The sequence below is a fragment of the Chrysemys picta genome, chromosome 17 (genome assembly GCF_011386835.1).
Source record: "Chrysemys picta bellii isolate R12L10 chromosome 17, ASM1138683v2, whole genome shotgun sequence".
NCBI lineage: Eukaryota > Metazoa > Chordata > Testudines > Emydidae > Chrysemys > Chrysemys picta.
In genome coordinates, this window is record NC_088807.1 from 11,533,053 (window position 1) to 11,549,222 (window position 16,170).

At 43.6% G+C, this 16,170-nt stretch overlaps 1 protein-coding gene across 5 annotated transcripts in view; it reads right to left on the reverse strand.

Moving 5' to 3' along the window:
• The window catches only part of LOC112060584 (erythroid membrane-associated protein-like), a 100,959-nt gene that overhangs the window by 16,563 nt on the left and 68,226 nt on the right, over positions 1 to 16,170 (reverse strand). For all 5 annotated transcript variants that reach the window (XM_065571449.1, XM_065571447.1, XM_065571450.1 and 2 more), the window contains 2 exons: positions 13,631 to 13,651; positions 9,748 to 9,780 (listed from right to left, as the gene is read on the reverse strand). In XM_065571449.1, coding sequence (XP_065427521.1) covers positions 9,748 to 9,780; positions 13,631 to 13,651 — 54 coding nt within the window. The remainder of the gene's footprint in view (positions 1 to 9,747; positions 9,781 to 13,630; positions 13,652 to 16,170) is intronic.

Here is a 16,170-nt window from a genome sequence, read left to right on the forward strand (position 1 = left end):
CCTTATCATATTATCGCTTAGATGAGAAAGGAGAGGACTAAAACAGAGATGGGGGAGAGATATCATGGCACATATGTAGAAAGATTAAAGGAGAAAAATGAAGAAAACCTTGGAATGTGAGAACAAAGTAAAAAGAATGTTTTTAGAAAAAATTAATAGTAAAACCAAGTAAAACAAAATGGTCAATTCAGAATTGCAGGTAACCTCCCTTTAATTAGCAACAGAGGGTCCTGTGGCACCTTTAAGACTAACAGAAGTATTGGGAGCAATGCTCCCAATACTTCTGTTAGTCTTAAAGTGCCACAAGACCCCCCTGTTGCTTTTTACAGATTCAGACTAACACGGCTACCCCTCTGATACTTGACTCCCTTTAATTGTACATCTAGGACTTAAAATTTCAATAGTGGCCACTTATTTTCCATGTGTAATTAGACACCTCCTGTGTCCAGAGATCCTATACCTCGTGTTGATTTAATTTGGAGTCAGGAGCTCTGCCAACTTTTCTGCCGCCCTAGGCGGTGGAAGGTCCTGCTGCCGAAATACCATCGCGGTCGCTGCCCCCCAAATTGTAGTGCCCTAGGCGACCGCCTAGGTCGCCTAATGGGTTGCACTGGCCCTGTTTGGAGTTGTGGGTTCTCAGCAGCTTTGTAAATCAGACCCAGGCTCTGTGAAGTTTCAGACTCAAAATCAATGGTACCTATAAAAACCAACATGATCCCTGGTCAGTAAAAGACATTTCTGAGCTGAGGGAGGAGGAAGGAAAAAGACAAAGTTCAAGAAATATTTGTTTCCATTATAGAGGTTTTCTCTTATGTTTTAATTTTAATTATTTATTTCATTTTATTTCATTTGTGTGAAACCACCAGACAATCCCATCAATACTAGACATTTTTCCCTGACAGTTTTCTGAGAAAGAAGATGAATATTTAAGCATTCCCATAGGAGCCAAACTCTCCCTTGGATAAGCACAAATGGCTCCTATGGAAATTAGTGACGATACAAGCAGGGGTACTTTAATAGAATTGTTCTTTTCTTCAAAAATGGACACAATATGTAAATACTGTTCTCAGCTAAGGATCTTCCTGCAGACACCCAAAATCCATCTATAACCATTCAGACTCTCCATGAGGATTATAGTCCATGTTCCTGCCTGGTACCCCTGTGGGTATTCAGAAGTGAGTGGGATGGGGTGATCCCAAGTACTTCTCCATGCCAGCCAATGGAGCCAGGTGGGCAGGAATTTGAGAAGTACCTGAACTCCCTGCATGGGTGGCAAAGATGCTGCTCCAGCATGAATTCCTCAGGAGAGATGAAAGATTTTCAATACCTCCTTACTTAAAAAAAAAATGGTCCTTTGTGTTTTATGCCTACATTTTCCAATATGATACATAGTTGAAATCTTAGCATTAGTTATGAAAATCAAGAGAGAAAAAACTTATAGGACATTAGGGGTTGGGAACATTTCTTATAGGTTCTGTCAACACTCCAGAAGGCACTGAAGAGTTTCATTTCTTTACTGTCAGGATTTTTTCTTTCCTGGTGTCATGGTCTGCAGCATAAAGAAAGAAACACAACTGTTTTAGCATAACCAATATTTACTTTTCGAAACCAGAGGAACTAATAATATAGTTCAGTGTCCTAGGTCCTAGAGAACTCGAGAAGGAAAGGTTTATTTGTCTTCTCTTCTTACCTTTCTAATTTATGAGATTGCAGACTGGACAGAAAATACCTTAGCATTTAATATCTGTGTCTTTTCTATCTATCCTTTCTCTCACTCTTCCCTTTCTTTCTCAGAAAGAGGCTGAGTTTGTTTGTAGAAGAAAATACAAAATGGAGATAAATTATTTTATGTAATCCCCTCCCTAGGTGGGGATATATTTTTAGGGACCCCTGTCTCATGGAGGACCATGAATCTTGTGTCCTGCATGCACAACCCTAGCTCTGATGACAGCCAGCCTGACATGGTGATAACAGCTAACTCAGGGGTTGGTAACCTGCAGCACGCGTGCCAAAGGCAGCACGCGAGCTGATTTTTAGTGGCACTCTGCTGCCCGCCGGGGTCCCAGCTGCCGGCCCCGCGCAGCCCGCTGCCTGCCTGGATGAATGGAACACCAGGCGAGCAGTGGGCTGAGCAGGGCCGGCAGCTGGGACCCCACCTGGCAGGGGCCAGCAGAGGGAACCCCCGACTGGCAGCGGGTTGAGAGGCTCAGCTTGCTGCTGGCCTAGTGTCCCGGCCGCCAGCCCCGCTCAGCCCACTGCCAGCAGGATGGACGGAAACCCTGTAATTTACTGTAATTTAAGGTTTTGTGTGCCAGGGGCTGGTGGACGGAACCCCATACCAGCAGCAGGCTGAGCCACTCAGTCCGCTGCCAGTCTGGGGTTCTGTCTGCCAGCACCTGACAGCCGGGGTCCCGGCTGCCGGCCCCACACAGCCCACTGCCAGTCTGGGGTTCTGGCCACCGGCCCCTGGCATGCGAAACCTTAAATTACAGTAAATAAATGAAGACTTAGCACACCATTTCTCAAAGGTTGCCAATCCCTGAGATAACTGCTTGCACCAGGCATTCCAGTGATGTTTTCCTTTGTTGATATAGTTCAGACAGCAATGGGTCTCAATCACAAAATATGGATCCCAATCTCAAAGCCCCAAAACTTCAGGTAGGGGAAGGAAGAAGGAGGCTCAGATCTGAGGTTTTAGTGTGGGAAATAGTAGAGAAAGAGGATGGCAAATAAATTCAGAGTCAGTTTCATGTTTCAAATCTTATGGCTGTCTCTGGTGCAGCTTAGTCCTGTGTCATTAACTGAGATACATTGGAGGGAACTATGGCCAACCATCTGTGAGTTACACTCTTAAACAGATGGTTGTACAGTCACTGCTTCAGAACCATTTCTGGAAATGAAATTAACTCACCATTTATCATACAGTCTGTAACCTACTGTTTTAATAGAAGTATGAGAAAAAGTGGTGTGTGAGATACTCCCATAGCACCTTAATATCATGGGTTCACTCAACCCGTGTAACTTCAGACAGTGGAAGAGCAAACAGATGGTGCTTTTATGTCTGACTGATGACTTTCATCTAGCAATGAATAAAATATCATTGCTGCATTTTTTAAAATCTATCATCAGCATTTGATATGTAAGAGGGCTGTTGCCCATCCCTGAAACGTAGTGAGTTTGTTTGGTTTGTCCTTTCCCAACACCAAAAGAAAGGGGAAGGGCTCAAGTGAAATCAGGATCCTGAGACTGACAGTCTACAGGGCCAATGGGGAGAGTCCAGTGCTTCAGGTCAGCCCGATTGACAGGGCAGGCCAACTACTACAGCTAAGCTTAGTAAGTGGCTGGGGAAGGTGCAGGGAGATGTTGCCAGATACAAGGTCTTTCAGGCTGGATTCAGAGGGGAGGAATGTGAGCCCAACAGGGGGGCTGATAGTGGGGTGAATGGTCCTGCCAGCAAGTGCCTGAAGATGTGACCACCACTAGAAGTTTCTGACCCACAGTATCACCTTAGCACAGCCAGGCCTGGGAAGGAGTCCTGGAGCTACTTCTCCATGTGGGCACCAATGACACTACCAAGAATGACCTTGAGTGGGTAACTGCAGACTATGTGGCTCTGGGAAGAAAGATAAAGGAGTTTGAGTCACAAGTCGTGTTCTTGTCCTTCCTCCCTGTTGAAGAAAAAAGGCCCAGGTAGGGACCATCGAATTGTGGAACTAAATGTGTGGTTGCACAGGTAGTGTCAGAGAGAGGGCTTTGGATCCTTCGACCATTCTATGCTGTTCCATGAAGAAGGATTGCTAGGAAGAGATGGAATCCACCTAATCAAGAGAGGGAAGAGCATCTTCGCAGGCAGGCTTTAAACTTTTGAGGAGAACTTTAAACTAGGTTTGCCAGGGAATGGAGACCTAAGCCCTGAGGTAAGTGGGAAAGTGGGATACTGGGAGGAAACACAAGGAGGAGGGTGCAACAGGGGAGACCTCATAATTCATACCGAGAAAGTAGGGCAATCGTCTAGTTACACTGGCCTACAATTTTTGAGAAGTCATCTGCTTCAGAGATAAAATGTGCTATTTATTATGTATTTTCATGTGCTGAATTCAAATATGACAATTAAAACAACTGATTGGCTACTGAAGTGGGCTGTAGTTCATGAAAGCTTATGCTCTAATAAATTTGTTAGTCTCTAAGGTGCCACAAGTGCTCCTGTTCTTTTTGATTGGCTACTGTTTCTAAGATATTTAAGTTTTTACATTTTATGTCTATGTATATTGTGTAGATAGTAGAGTTTTAATCATAAATTGTAAACCTAGGTCTTTTCATGTGTTTATGGTTGCTTTACATGATAATATTTCACCTGTTCTGTTTATGTAACACTTTAAAAATCAGCAAAAGGGTTATATAAATAAAATTTATTATGAAACAAAAGGCAAAAAACTATTATGTACATAATTTAGTCCTATTCAGTGTCTACTCAGTGCTTCTTGGCTTGTCTCTTGTATTCATTAAATGGAGCATCTCTTGTCACTGTCCAGCGATAGTCTGCAAGCATTGATGGGCTCCATTTGCCCAGACAGCATTTCTCCATTGTTGCAATGTCCTGGTGAAATCGCTCACCGTGCTCGTTGCTCACTGCTCCGCAGTTTGGTGGAAAAAAATCTAGATGAGAGTACAAACAATGTATCTTTAGTGACATGTTGCAACCAAGGCTTTTGTATGCCTTGAGAAGGTTTTCCACCACAACCTGTAGCTGTCTGCCTTGTTATTTCTGAGAAAATTTATTGCCACTAACTGGAAGGCTTTCCATGCCGTCTTTTCCTTGCCACGCAGTGCATGGTCAAATGCATCATCTCGAAGAAGTTCACGAATCTGAGGACCAATAAAGACACCTTCCTTTATCTTAGCTTCACTTAACCCTGGAAATTTTCCACAGAGGTACTTGAAAGCTGCTTGTGTTTTGACAATGGCCTTGACAAAGTTCTTCATCAGACCCAGCTTGATGTGTAAGGGTGGTAACAAAATCTTTCTTGATTCAACAAGTGGTGGCTGCTGAACACTTTTCCTCCCAGGCTCCAATGACTGTCGGAGTGGCCAATCTTTCTTGATGTAGTGGGAATCTCTTGCACGACTATCCCATTTGCAGAGAAAACAGCAGTACTTTGTGTATCCAGTCTGCAGACCAAGCAAGAGAGCAACAATCTTCAAATCGCCACAAAGCTGCCACTGATGTTGGTCATAGTTTATGCACCTCAAAAGTTGTTTCATGTTGTCATAGGTTTCCTTCATATGGACTGCATGACCAACTGGAATTGATGGCAAAACATTGCCATTATGCAGTAAAACAACTTTAAGACTCGTCTTCGATGAATCAATGAACAGTCTCCACTCATCTGGATCATGAACGATGTTGAGGGCTGCCATCACACCATCGATGTTGTTGCAGGCTACAAGATCACCTTCCATGAAGAAGAATGGGACAAGATCCATTTGAAGGTCATGGAACATGGAAACCCTAACATCACCTGCCAGGAGATTCCACTGCTGTAGTCGGGAGCCCAACAGCTCTGCCTTACTCTTGGGTAGTTCCAAATCCCTGACAAGGTCATTCAGTTCACCTTGTGTTATGAGGTGTGGTTCAGAGGAGGAGGATGGGAGAAAATGTGGGTCCTGTGATATTGATGGTTTAGGACCAGAAGTTTCATCCTCTTCCTCGTCTGACTCAAGTGAGAATGATTCTGGTGCATCAGGAACCAGCAGTCCTTCTCCGTGGGGTACTGGGCGTATAGCTGATGGAATGTTTGGATAATGCACAGTCTGCTTTTTCTTCTTTGACACACCTTTCCCAACTGGAGGCACCATGCAGAAGTAACAATTGCTGGTATGATCTGTTGGCTCTCTCCAAATCATTGGCACTGCAAAAGGCATAGATTTCCTTTTCCTGTTCAACCACTGGCGAAGATTTGTTGCACAAGTGTTGCAGCATATGTGTGGGGCCTACCTCTTGTCCTGATCTCCAATTTTAAAGGTGATAGGCTTTCTTAACCATAGTGGTTATACTGCGCTTTTGTGATGCAAATGTCACTTCACCCCAAACATAGCAGAAGTTATCTGCACTGTTCACACAAGTACGAGGCATCTCTGCTCACTTTGGCTAAACAGAAATGTGTCCCTTTGCAAAATCAAACACTGACAAATAAGAGAGCATGACACTGTATGATTTCTAGAGCTGATATAGGGCAATTTGTTCAGCAGAGTGATGTAAGCTTCGTTGTGATTGCATCATCCATGACTTCTAGGAATAATGTGATGCAATTTATATCATGTATGATGCAATACCAGCTTCAGATTGCATCATTCATTGTTTTGCCTAAAAAGCAAGTACTGTCCAAACCCAGTCATAGATTTATTCATAGATCCAGTCAAAGATGTATTTTAGTCATTTCTGGTTTAAATTGAGATCCCTTCCCTTTATAACTCACTTATCCTCCGCCATTCCCAAGTCAAGGGTTGTATATATTGACCCAATAGCATATCTTGAAAACTAGAGCCAATCAACAATTTTAAGCATCATTTTCATTCTCAGTGACCCAGAATTAGTAAAGTTTGACTACATTTATTTCAGAAGCATTTTGGCTGTAGAGCAGTGTTATCTTAGGTGCTTGTACACAAATGCAAGAAGCCTGGGAAACAAGCAGGAATAATTGTAAGTCCTGGAATAGTCAAGAAACTATGATATGTTTGGAATACAGAGACTTGGTGGGGTAATTCACATGACTGGAGCACTGTCATGAATGGGTATAAACTGTTCAGGAAGGACAGGCGGGGGAGAAAAGGTGGAGGAGTTGCACTGTATGTAAGAGAGCAGTATGATTGCTCAGAGGTCCAGTATGAAACTGGAGACAAGCCTGTTGAAAGTCTTTGGGTTAAGTTTAGAGGTGAGAGCAACAAGGGTGATGTTGTGGTGGGTGTCTGCTATAGACCACCAGACCAGGAGGATGAGGTGGACGAGGCTTTCTTTGGACAACTAACAGACATTTCCAGATCACAGGCCCTAGTTCTCATGGGGCACTTCAATCACCCTAACATCTGCTGGAAGAGCAATACAGCAGTGCACAGACAATCCAGGAAGTTTTTGGAGAGTCTTGACAACTTTCTGGTGAAAATGCTGGAGGAACCAACAAGGGGCCATGCTTCTCTTAACCTGCTGCTCACAAACAGGGAAGAATTGGTAGGGGAAGTAGAAGTGGATGGCAACCTGGGCAGCAGTGACCATGAGATGGTCAAGTTCAGGATCCTGACAAAAGGAAGAAAGGAGAGCAGCAGAATATGGACCCTGGACTTCAGAAAAGCAGATGTTGACTCCCTCAGGGAACTGATGGGCAGGATCCCCTGGAAGGCTAATATGATGGAGAAAGGAGTCCAGTAGAGCTGACTGTATTTTAAAGAAGCCTTATTGAGGGTGCAGGAACACACCATCCCAATGTGCAGAAAGAATAGCGACTATGGTAAGTGACCAGCTTAGCTTAACAGAGAAAGCTTCAGTGATCTTAAACACAAAAAGGAAGCTTACAAGAAGTGGAACCTTGGACAGATGACTAGGGGGGAGTATAAAAAACATTGCTCGAGTGTGCAGGGGTGTAATCAAGAAGGCCAAAGCACAATTGGAGTTGCAGCTAGCAAGGGATGTGCAGGGTTATGTTACCCTGCAGCTCTGTATTCTTGGGGAACCAGGGCGCAGTATCCAGCCTGTCTGACTCAGCAAAGACCTCCCTGCCCTCCCCAGCTTCTGCTTGAACCAAAACTGATCAGAAGAAAGGCTTACAAAAAGCAATGAAAAGGAGACACACCTAAACACCTGGGATAAGGATGAAAGGATTAAGGAAACTCCCCTAGCCTCATCTGCATTGAAGATGGGACAAGGCGGCATCTCCATTAGCATACAGAATGGAGAACAGAGATTCCAAGGCAAGAACTGCATGGAACTCTGGGATCAAATAAGCAGGGAAGTACTTCATGATGGGGTATCTCTGGTCCAGATGTTAATGAACCCATGCCTGCACACCCCAGCTCAATAATTATCAGACCAATTCAAGTAATAAATCCTTTATTGGTATCCAAAATAGTGAAGCTCCCTAAATGCATTGTGAGGTCCCTCCAAGGAATACCACCCAAAACCAGGAATGATAAGCTCCCATGGTCTAGCCTGAACAAAACAACTTTGGTATTCTCCCTTGTTTACACATAAACAAATTTAGTGTTCTCCCTTGAACCATTGTTGTTTCTCTACAAAAAATCCTACCCATGCTCAAGTAAGTGTTCTGATGCCTGGATCCAAACTCTGCATAAGTTCCATTGGGACTTCATCTTCTCCTGACTGATCACGTTGGGGGCTCTGCCTGTCTCTAGCACTTCAGACCCTCAGCTACCACAACCACCTAGGACCCCCAATTGATTCAAGCTTCATGAAGAGGTGAGAACCCATCTCTCTCTCTCTCTCTCCCTCTAGTCTTCTGACCCTGACTTGTGTGATTAGTTATAGTTTTCTAAACTATGCTGAGTCCAGGGGCATATGAGGGTGGCAGCTTGAAAGTGCTGCTCGAGCCAACCTGCTCAGGCATACTCTATTCCGGTGCGATGCACATGGCATATGAGGGTGAGAGCTTGGAGGTGCTGCTCAACCCAGCCTGTTGAGTCCAATGCCATATGAGGGTGATGGCTTGGAAGTGCTGCTCGACCCAGCCTACTGAGTTCAGGGACATATAAGGGGTCAGCTTGGGAGTGTTGATTAACCCGGTCCTCTCAGCTGTGCTCTGTTAATGTGTGTGTTTGTCTCATTCTGGGGCTGGAAGAACCCATCTAAGTCCTGCAGGATAGCTCCATTGGGAGGGAACTTGCAGCAGGGAGAAGTAGAGTTCCTTTTGAGAACACAAGTGACACAAGCAATACATTGATAGAAGTACAGAATTCCCCCCACCCCAGAAGAGCAACCCTAATAAATGAGCATACCCCAAAGCAATGGGCAAAGCTGGTAACAGTAACAAGGAGGGTTTCTACAGGTATATTAGCAACAAGAAGGAGGTCAGGGAAAGTGTGGGACCCTTAAAAAATGGGGGAGGCAACCTAGTGACAGCTGTAGGAAAAGCTGAAGTACTCAATGCTTTTTTTGCCTCAATCTTCACAGACAAGGTCAGCTCCAAGACTGCTGCACTGGTAGCACAGTATGGGGAGGAGGTGAGCAGCCCTCAGTGGTGAAAGAACAGATTAAGGACTATTTAGAAAAACTAGACATGCACAAGTCCATGTGGCTGGATGCAATGCATCCGAGGGTGCTGACAGAGTTGGCATATGTGATTGCTGAGCCATTGGACATGAACTTGGAAAATGTATGATGATCAGAGGTGGTTTCAGATGATTGGAAAAAGGCAAATATAGTGTCCATCTATATATGCTTAGCCTCACCTCAGTCCCTGGAAAAATCATGGAACACGTCCTCAGGGAACCCAATATAAATAACTCCAGTTAAGAACAGAAGAATGGCCATACTGGGTCAGACCAATGGTCCATCTAGCCCAGTATCCTGTCTGCTGACAGGATACGATTACATTGCAGGGGGTGTCAGTCTGGTCAGACCTGTGTCACTAGGCTTACCCTTTTTAGACAATACACACTATATCATCAAACAAAAATATTATACATGGCATGGCAGTTAACACTTGCTAATATTTTAGATTAGCCTACAATATTGTTTACCTGCTTCAGGATCATGCTGTTTCCTGTGATTTCCTGAAAAAAGATATAAGGTATTTAATCTAGGCATGCAGATAATTTTCCAGTTACTGTTCAGCACATGTACCATATAGGATCTTCTTATCCAATTTATCAAACACAAGATGCAGAAAAAGAGCTTAATCTGCCCTTTTCTTCAGCCTAAAATAACTTCTACAGTCCCTACACAAGAACACACCATATGTCATGGCAGTGACATCCTCCTCTTAAAAAGCAAGTTTATTACCCCCAAATTGATAGTTTCAGTGTTCTTTGGAATGTCATGCAAGTCACTGTGCCTGGTCTACACTATGAGTTTAATTCGAATTTAGCAGCGTTAAATTGAATTAATCCTTCACCTGTCCACACAACGAAGCCATTTCTTTCGAAATAAAGGGCTCTTAAAGTCGATTTCTGTACTCCTCCCCGACGAGCGGAGTAGCGCCGAAATCGATATTGCCATTTCGATTTAGGGTTAGTGTGGCCGCAATTCGATGGTATTGACCTCCGGGAGCTATCCCACAGTGCACCATTGTGACCGCTCTGGACAGCAATCTGAACTCAGATGCACTGGCCAGATAGACAGGAAAAGCCCCGCGAACATTTGAATTTTATTTCCTGTTTGCCCAGCGTGGAGAGCACAGGTGACCACAGAGAGCTCATCAGCACAGATAACCATGCAAGCCGATAATCGAAAAAGAGCACCAACATGGACCGTACGGGAGGTACTGGATCTGATCGCTATATGGGGAGAGGATTCAGTGCTAGCAGAACTTCGTTCAAAAAGACAAAATGCCAAAACTTTTGAAAAAAATCTCCAAGGGCATGATGGTGAGAGGCCACAATAGGGACTCAAAGCAGTGCCGCGTGAAAGTCAAGGAGCTCAGACAAGCCTATCAGAAAACAAAGGAGGCAAATGGTCGTTCCGGGTCAGAGACACGGACATGCCGCTTCTACACCGAGCTGCATGCAATTCTAGGGGGGGGCCGCCACCACTACCCCACCTCTGACCGTGGATTCTGAGGCGGGGGTAATCTCATCAGCCACACCTGAGGATTCTGTGGAGGAGGAGGAGGAGGACGAGCTTGCGGAGAGCACACAACACTCCATTCTCCCCAACAGCCAGGATCTTTTTCTCAGCCTGACTGAAGTACCCTCCCAAGCCTCCCAAGCCAGTACCCAAGACCATGACCCCATGGAAGGAATCTCAGGTGAGTTTACCTTTTAAAATATAAGACATGGTTTAAAAGCAAGCGTTTTTTAATGATTAATTTGCCCTAAGGACTTGGGATGCATTCGCGGCCAGTACAGCTACTGGAAAAGTCTGTTAACGTGTCTGGGGATGGAGCGGAAATCCTCAAGGGACATCTCCATGAAGCTCTCCTGAAGGTATTCCCAAAGCTTTTGCAGAAGGTTTCTGGGCAGTGCAGCCTTATTCCGTCCTCCATGGTAGGACACTTGACCACGCCATGCTAGTAGCAAGTAGTCTGGTATCATTGCATGACAAAGCCTGGCAGCATATGGTCCCGGTGTTTGCTGGCATTCAAGCAACATCCATTCTTTACCTCACTGTGTAATCCTCAGGAGAGTGATATCGCTCATGGTAACCTGGTTGAAATACGGGAATTTAATTAAGGGGACAGCGGTGGCCATTCCTACTGGGCTGTTTGCCTGTGGCTGAAAAGAAATCCTTCCCTGCTGTTAGCCAAGTGCGGGGGGGGGGAGGGGAATTGGCCCTGAGCTTTTCGCGTTTGGCTAGCAGGGATCTTCCCTGATACCAGCCACGAGGAGGGGGGAGGGGTAAAGCGATCATCCCAGAAAATTCATGGTGGGGGGGGGTTGTTAGTTTGGTTCCTGCAGGAATCTTCCCTGATACCAGCCACGCGGTGGGGGAAGGGATAAAGCGATCATCCAGAGAATTGGATGGGGGGGGGGGATTAGTTTGTTTTCTGCTGCTGAAGGTTAACAGGAAAACCGCAGCTGCTCAACCCAGCCTGTTGAGTCCAACGCCATATGAGGGTGATGGCTTGGAAGTGCTGCTCGACCCAGCCTACTGAGTCCAGGGACATATAAGGGGTCAGCTTGGGAGTGCTGATTAACCCGGTCCTCTCAGCTGTGCTCTGTTAATGTATGTGTTTGTCTCATTCTGGGGCTGGAAGAACCCATCTAAGTCCTGCAGGATAGCTCCATTGGGAGGGAACTTGCAGCAGGAGAAGTAGAGCTCCTTTTGAGAACACAAGTGACACAAGCAATACATTGACAGAAGTACAGAATTCCCCCCACCCCAGAAGAGTAACCCTAATAAATGAGCATACCCCAAAGCAATGGGCAAAGCTGGTAACAATAACAAGGAGGGTTTCTACAGGTATATTAGCAACAAGAAGGAGGTCAGGGAAAGTGTGGGACCCTTAAAAAATGGGGGAGGCAACCTAGTGACAGCTGTAGGAAAAGCTGAAGTACTCAATGCTTTTTTTGCCTCAATCTTCACAGACAAGGTCAGCTCCAAGACTGCTGCACTGGTAGCACAGTATGGGGAGGAGGTGAGCAGCCCTCAGTGGTGAAAGAATAGATTAAGGACTATTTAGAAAAACTAGACATGCACAAGTCCATGTGGCTGGATGCAATGCATCCGAGGGTGCTGACAGAGTTGGCATATGTGATTGCCGAGCCATTGGACATGAACTTGGAAAATGTATGATGATCAGAGATGGTTTCAGATGATTGGAAAAAGGCAAATATAGTGTCCATCTATATATACTTAGCCTCACCTCAGTCCCTGGAAAAATCATGGAACACGTCCTCAGGGAACCCATTTTGAAGCACTTGGAGGAGAGGAAGGTGATCAGGAACAATCAACATGGATTCACCAAGGGCAAATCATGCCTGACCAACTTGATTGCCTTCTATGAGATACCTGGGTCTCTGGATATGGGGAAAGTGGTGGAAGTGATATACTCTGACTGACCAAAGCAGGGAGTGGATGATGGGAGATGGATCACTTGATTGTCTGTTCTGCTCATTCCTTCTGAAGTACCTGGCACTGGCCACTGTCAGAGACAGGATTCTGGGCTAGATGGACCATTGGTCTAACCCAGTATGGCTGTTCTTATGTTATTATGTGTTATCAAACACACACACACACACACACACACACAAACACAAGACACTGCTTCCCTCTCTTTCCCAGTGTTGGACACCTTATGGTCTTTCAGAAACTCTAGCGGTTTTAGCTTCCCTAACTTCTACAAGTATAGGGAATATTGCTAAAATGAAAATTAATTTTTAAATGCACTCACTGTAATGACAGGAGGGGAAGAGTTCAGTATGGAAATTTCTATTTTCGACAATTTAAGTGTGAGTGAAATTGATGAAAAATCAGCACAGACTTACTGCTGCCCTCCCTGAAAATCTATGAAAAGGAAAGCAAATACTGAAACATATACATTTTTATTCTGGAAAACTAAATAAATTAAGGGTGAAATCCTGTTGTTCTTACTCATGTTAGAACTGCTAAAAAAAAGTTTTCAACCATATTTTTCCTGCTTTTTCACTGAAAAGATTTTTTTTTTTTTTTTAGGAAAATAACATTTGGGGGGGGGGGGTTGTTGTTGTTTTTGTCCGGAAATTTTAAACCAAAATGAAGATGTTCATTGAGATTGGAATTGAATGTTTTATTTTGATTATTTTTTATTTTTTTTTGGAGGGGAAAAAGTCCTTGACTTTTCAACCAGCTCATGTGGTAAGGTGACTTTGTCAGACACATTGTAACAAAAGATAAAGACTGAAAACATTTTTCAAGTAACAGCAACATCAATATGCCTCTGATTGTAGAGCTCTTCTCAGATTTTAAGAAGCAATAGACACTTACCATGTTCCTCCAGGAGTGGTCCTGTAAAAATGAGCAAATCTTTAATCAGACTAAATCATCTAGAGATGTTACAAAATACTCTGATAATGGATTAAATGAAAATACAAAATCAGGTCTCTCACCATCTGGAATTGACCAAATTAGTTGAGGACAATTAAATACAATAAAAATTAGATGGAGGTTTTCAAAGGCACAAAGTTCAGTGCCTCAGTCCCATTGAAATAAATTGGAAGTTGGGTGCCTATCTCCTACTTGTGCCTTTTAAAATATCACCTCTACTATTTCATGGTATATTTAAGTTTGTACACAAATAAAATCAAGATTTAAATCTGTGCCTCACTCACATAAATAACTCAGCCTCTTAAATTTGTGTAGTAATTTGAATAACCCTGATGAGTGTGAAATTTATTACTTCAGCCTGAAACAATGCCAAGATGGGCAAAAGATTAAAAGAGTATAAACTCGCTTATACCCCCACCTATTCCAGGGCTGCTGGTTCAGAGCTGATGACGGTTAGAGCAGTGTTGAGGGTTGCTCTAAATTGCACTTTGACTTTAACAGCCGCTATGTATGGCTGCACTATATGAGAATAGCCAGATTATAGGAATGACCCAACTATGGCCCCATCTGCCCTGAAGCAACGTAACCTCTGCGCTAGATACTGCTGAAGGGGTCTTAGAGCCAGCTACCCCACATTGTATCTGTCACACAGACCCCCTAAATCAATGTATTTCTTTACAGTTCTTTGTACCAGGTGGCTGCACTGCAACAATGACATTTCTCAGGGACAGTTACTGAATCTAGCCCAAGAGTTGAGGCTTTTGGTGCTGAAGAGGGGCAGTAGTAAAAGGCCTCTTGTGCTTGCCCTCCACACACATGATAGGGTCTGGAGAAATTACGTCCCTAAGTAGGCAGGTTTTATACAGGGAACCTACCCAAGGATTATGTGTGGATCAGATGTTGTTATTATGTATGGGGTTTAGGAGGTGGTTTGAGAGTTCAGAGAGTTAGTTACCCTTCACATATCAGTGCAGAGTTTTGAATTAGAGTTAGGTGGAAAATATTTTTCCCATTCCTGGAATATTTTCAAGAGTTTGATGTTTTTCCCACTTCAATGGGGACAAAAACTTGAAAATATTTACATAACAAAAAGCCAAAAACAAACCAAAATATTTAGCTCAGGTCAACTGAAATACTTTGTTTCAATAATTTTGAAATGTTTCATGTGCTCCAGCCCCCTAATCATTTTTGTTGACCTCTGCTGGACTCTTTCCAATTTTTCCACATCCTTCTTGTAGTGTGGGGCCCAAAACTGGACACAGTACTCCAGATGAGGCCTCACCAATGCTGAATAGAGAAGAATGATCACGTCCCTTGATCTGCTGGCAATGCCCCTACTTATACAGTAGTACTTTGAATTGCCCTGAAGAACATGAATTTGACTGAATTAGCTAAAGGCAATTAAATACAATAAAAATTTAGGGACATTTTCAAAGGCACAGAGGGAAGGTAGATGCCCAACTCCCACTAAAAGGTATTGGTAGTTGGGTACCTAATTCCTACTTGATCATTTTAAACTATCACCCTATGTCATGTTATGTTTGTCTGTACACAAACAAAATCAGGTTTTAATACTGCTTCCCTCACAAATGGTGAAGTTTTTTTTTGTAGATTTAAAAGTAGCCATCCTGCAACAAAAAAACTTCAAAAACAGACTTCAAAGAGAAACTGCAGAGCTACAATTCATTTGCAAATTTAACACCATTAATTTGGGCTGTAATAGGGACTGGCTGGCTCACTACGAAAGCAATTTTCCCTCTCTTGGCATTGATACCTCCTCATCAATTATTGGGAGTGGACCACATCCACCCTTCCTGAATTGGCCTTGTCAACACTGGTTCTCCACTTGTAAGGTAACTCCCTTCTCTTCATATGCTAGTATATCTATGCCTGTATCTAATTTTCATTCCATGCATCTGAAGAAGTGGGATTTTTTTACCCACGATAGTTTATGCCCAAATAAATCTGTTAGTCTTTAACATGCCACTGGACTCCTCGATATTCCTTTACAGTTTGTTGTGCCGGTTGGCTGCACTGCAACTATGACATTTCATATTGAATGTAGCCCAAGATTGGAGGCTTCCGGTGCTGAGGAGGGACAGTGGCAAAATGCTTCTTGTGCTGTCTTTCACACTCATAATATGATCTGAGGAAATTTGGTCACTAACTAGACAGTCTTTATATAGGGAACCTACTCAAGAGTTATGTGTGGATGTGTTATTATGCAAGGGTGGCTAGAATGTTCAAAGAGTTAGCCTTCACATATCAATCCAGGACTTTGAATGAGAGTTGGGTGGAAAATAGATTTTCCATACCTGGAATACTTTCAAGAGTTTCTTTTTCCCACCTCAAATGGGGACAAAAAGTCAAAATCTAAACAAAAATTCAGCTTAGGCCAACTGAAACATTTTGTTTCAATAATATTGAAATGTTTCATTTCAATGTTGATGTTTTCTCTTTTTTAAGCCCCCTTTTTAGTA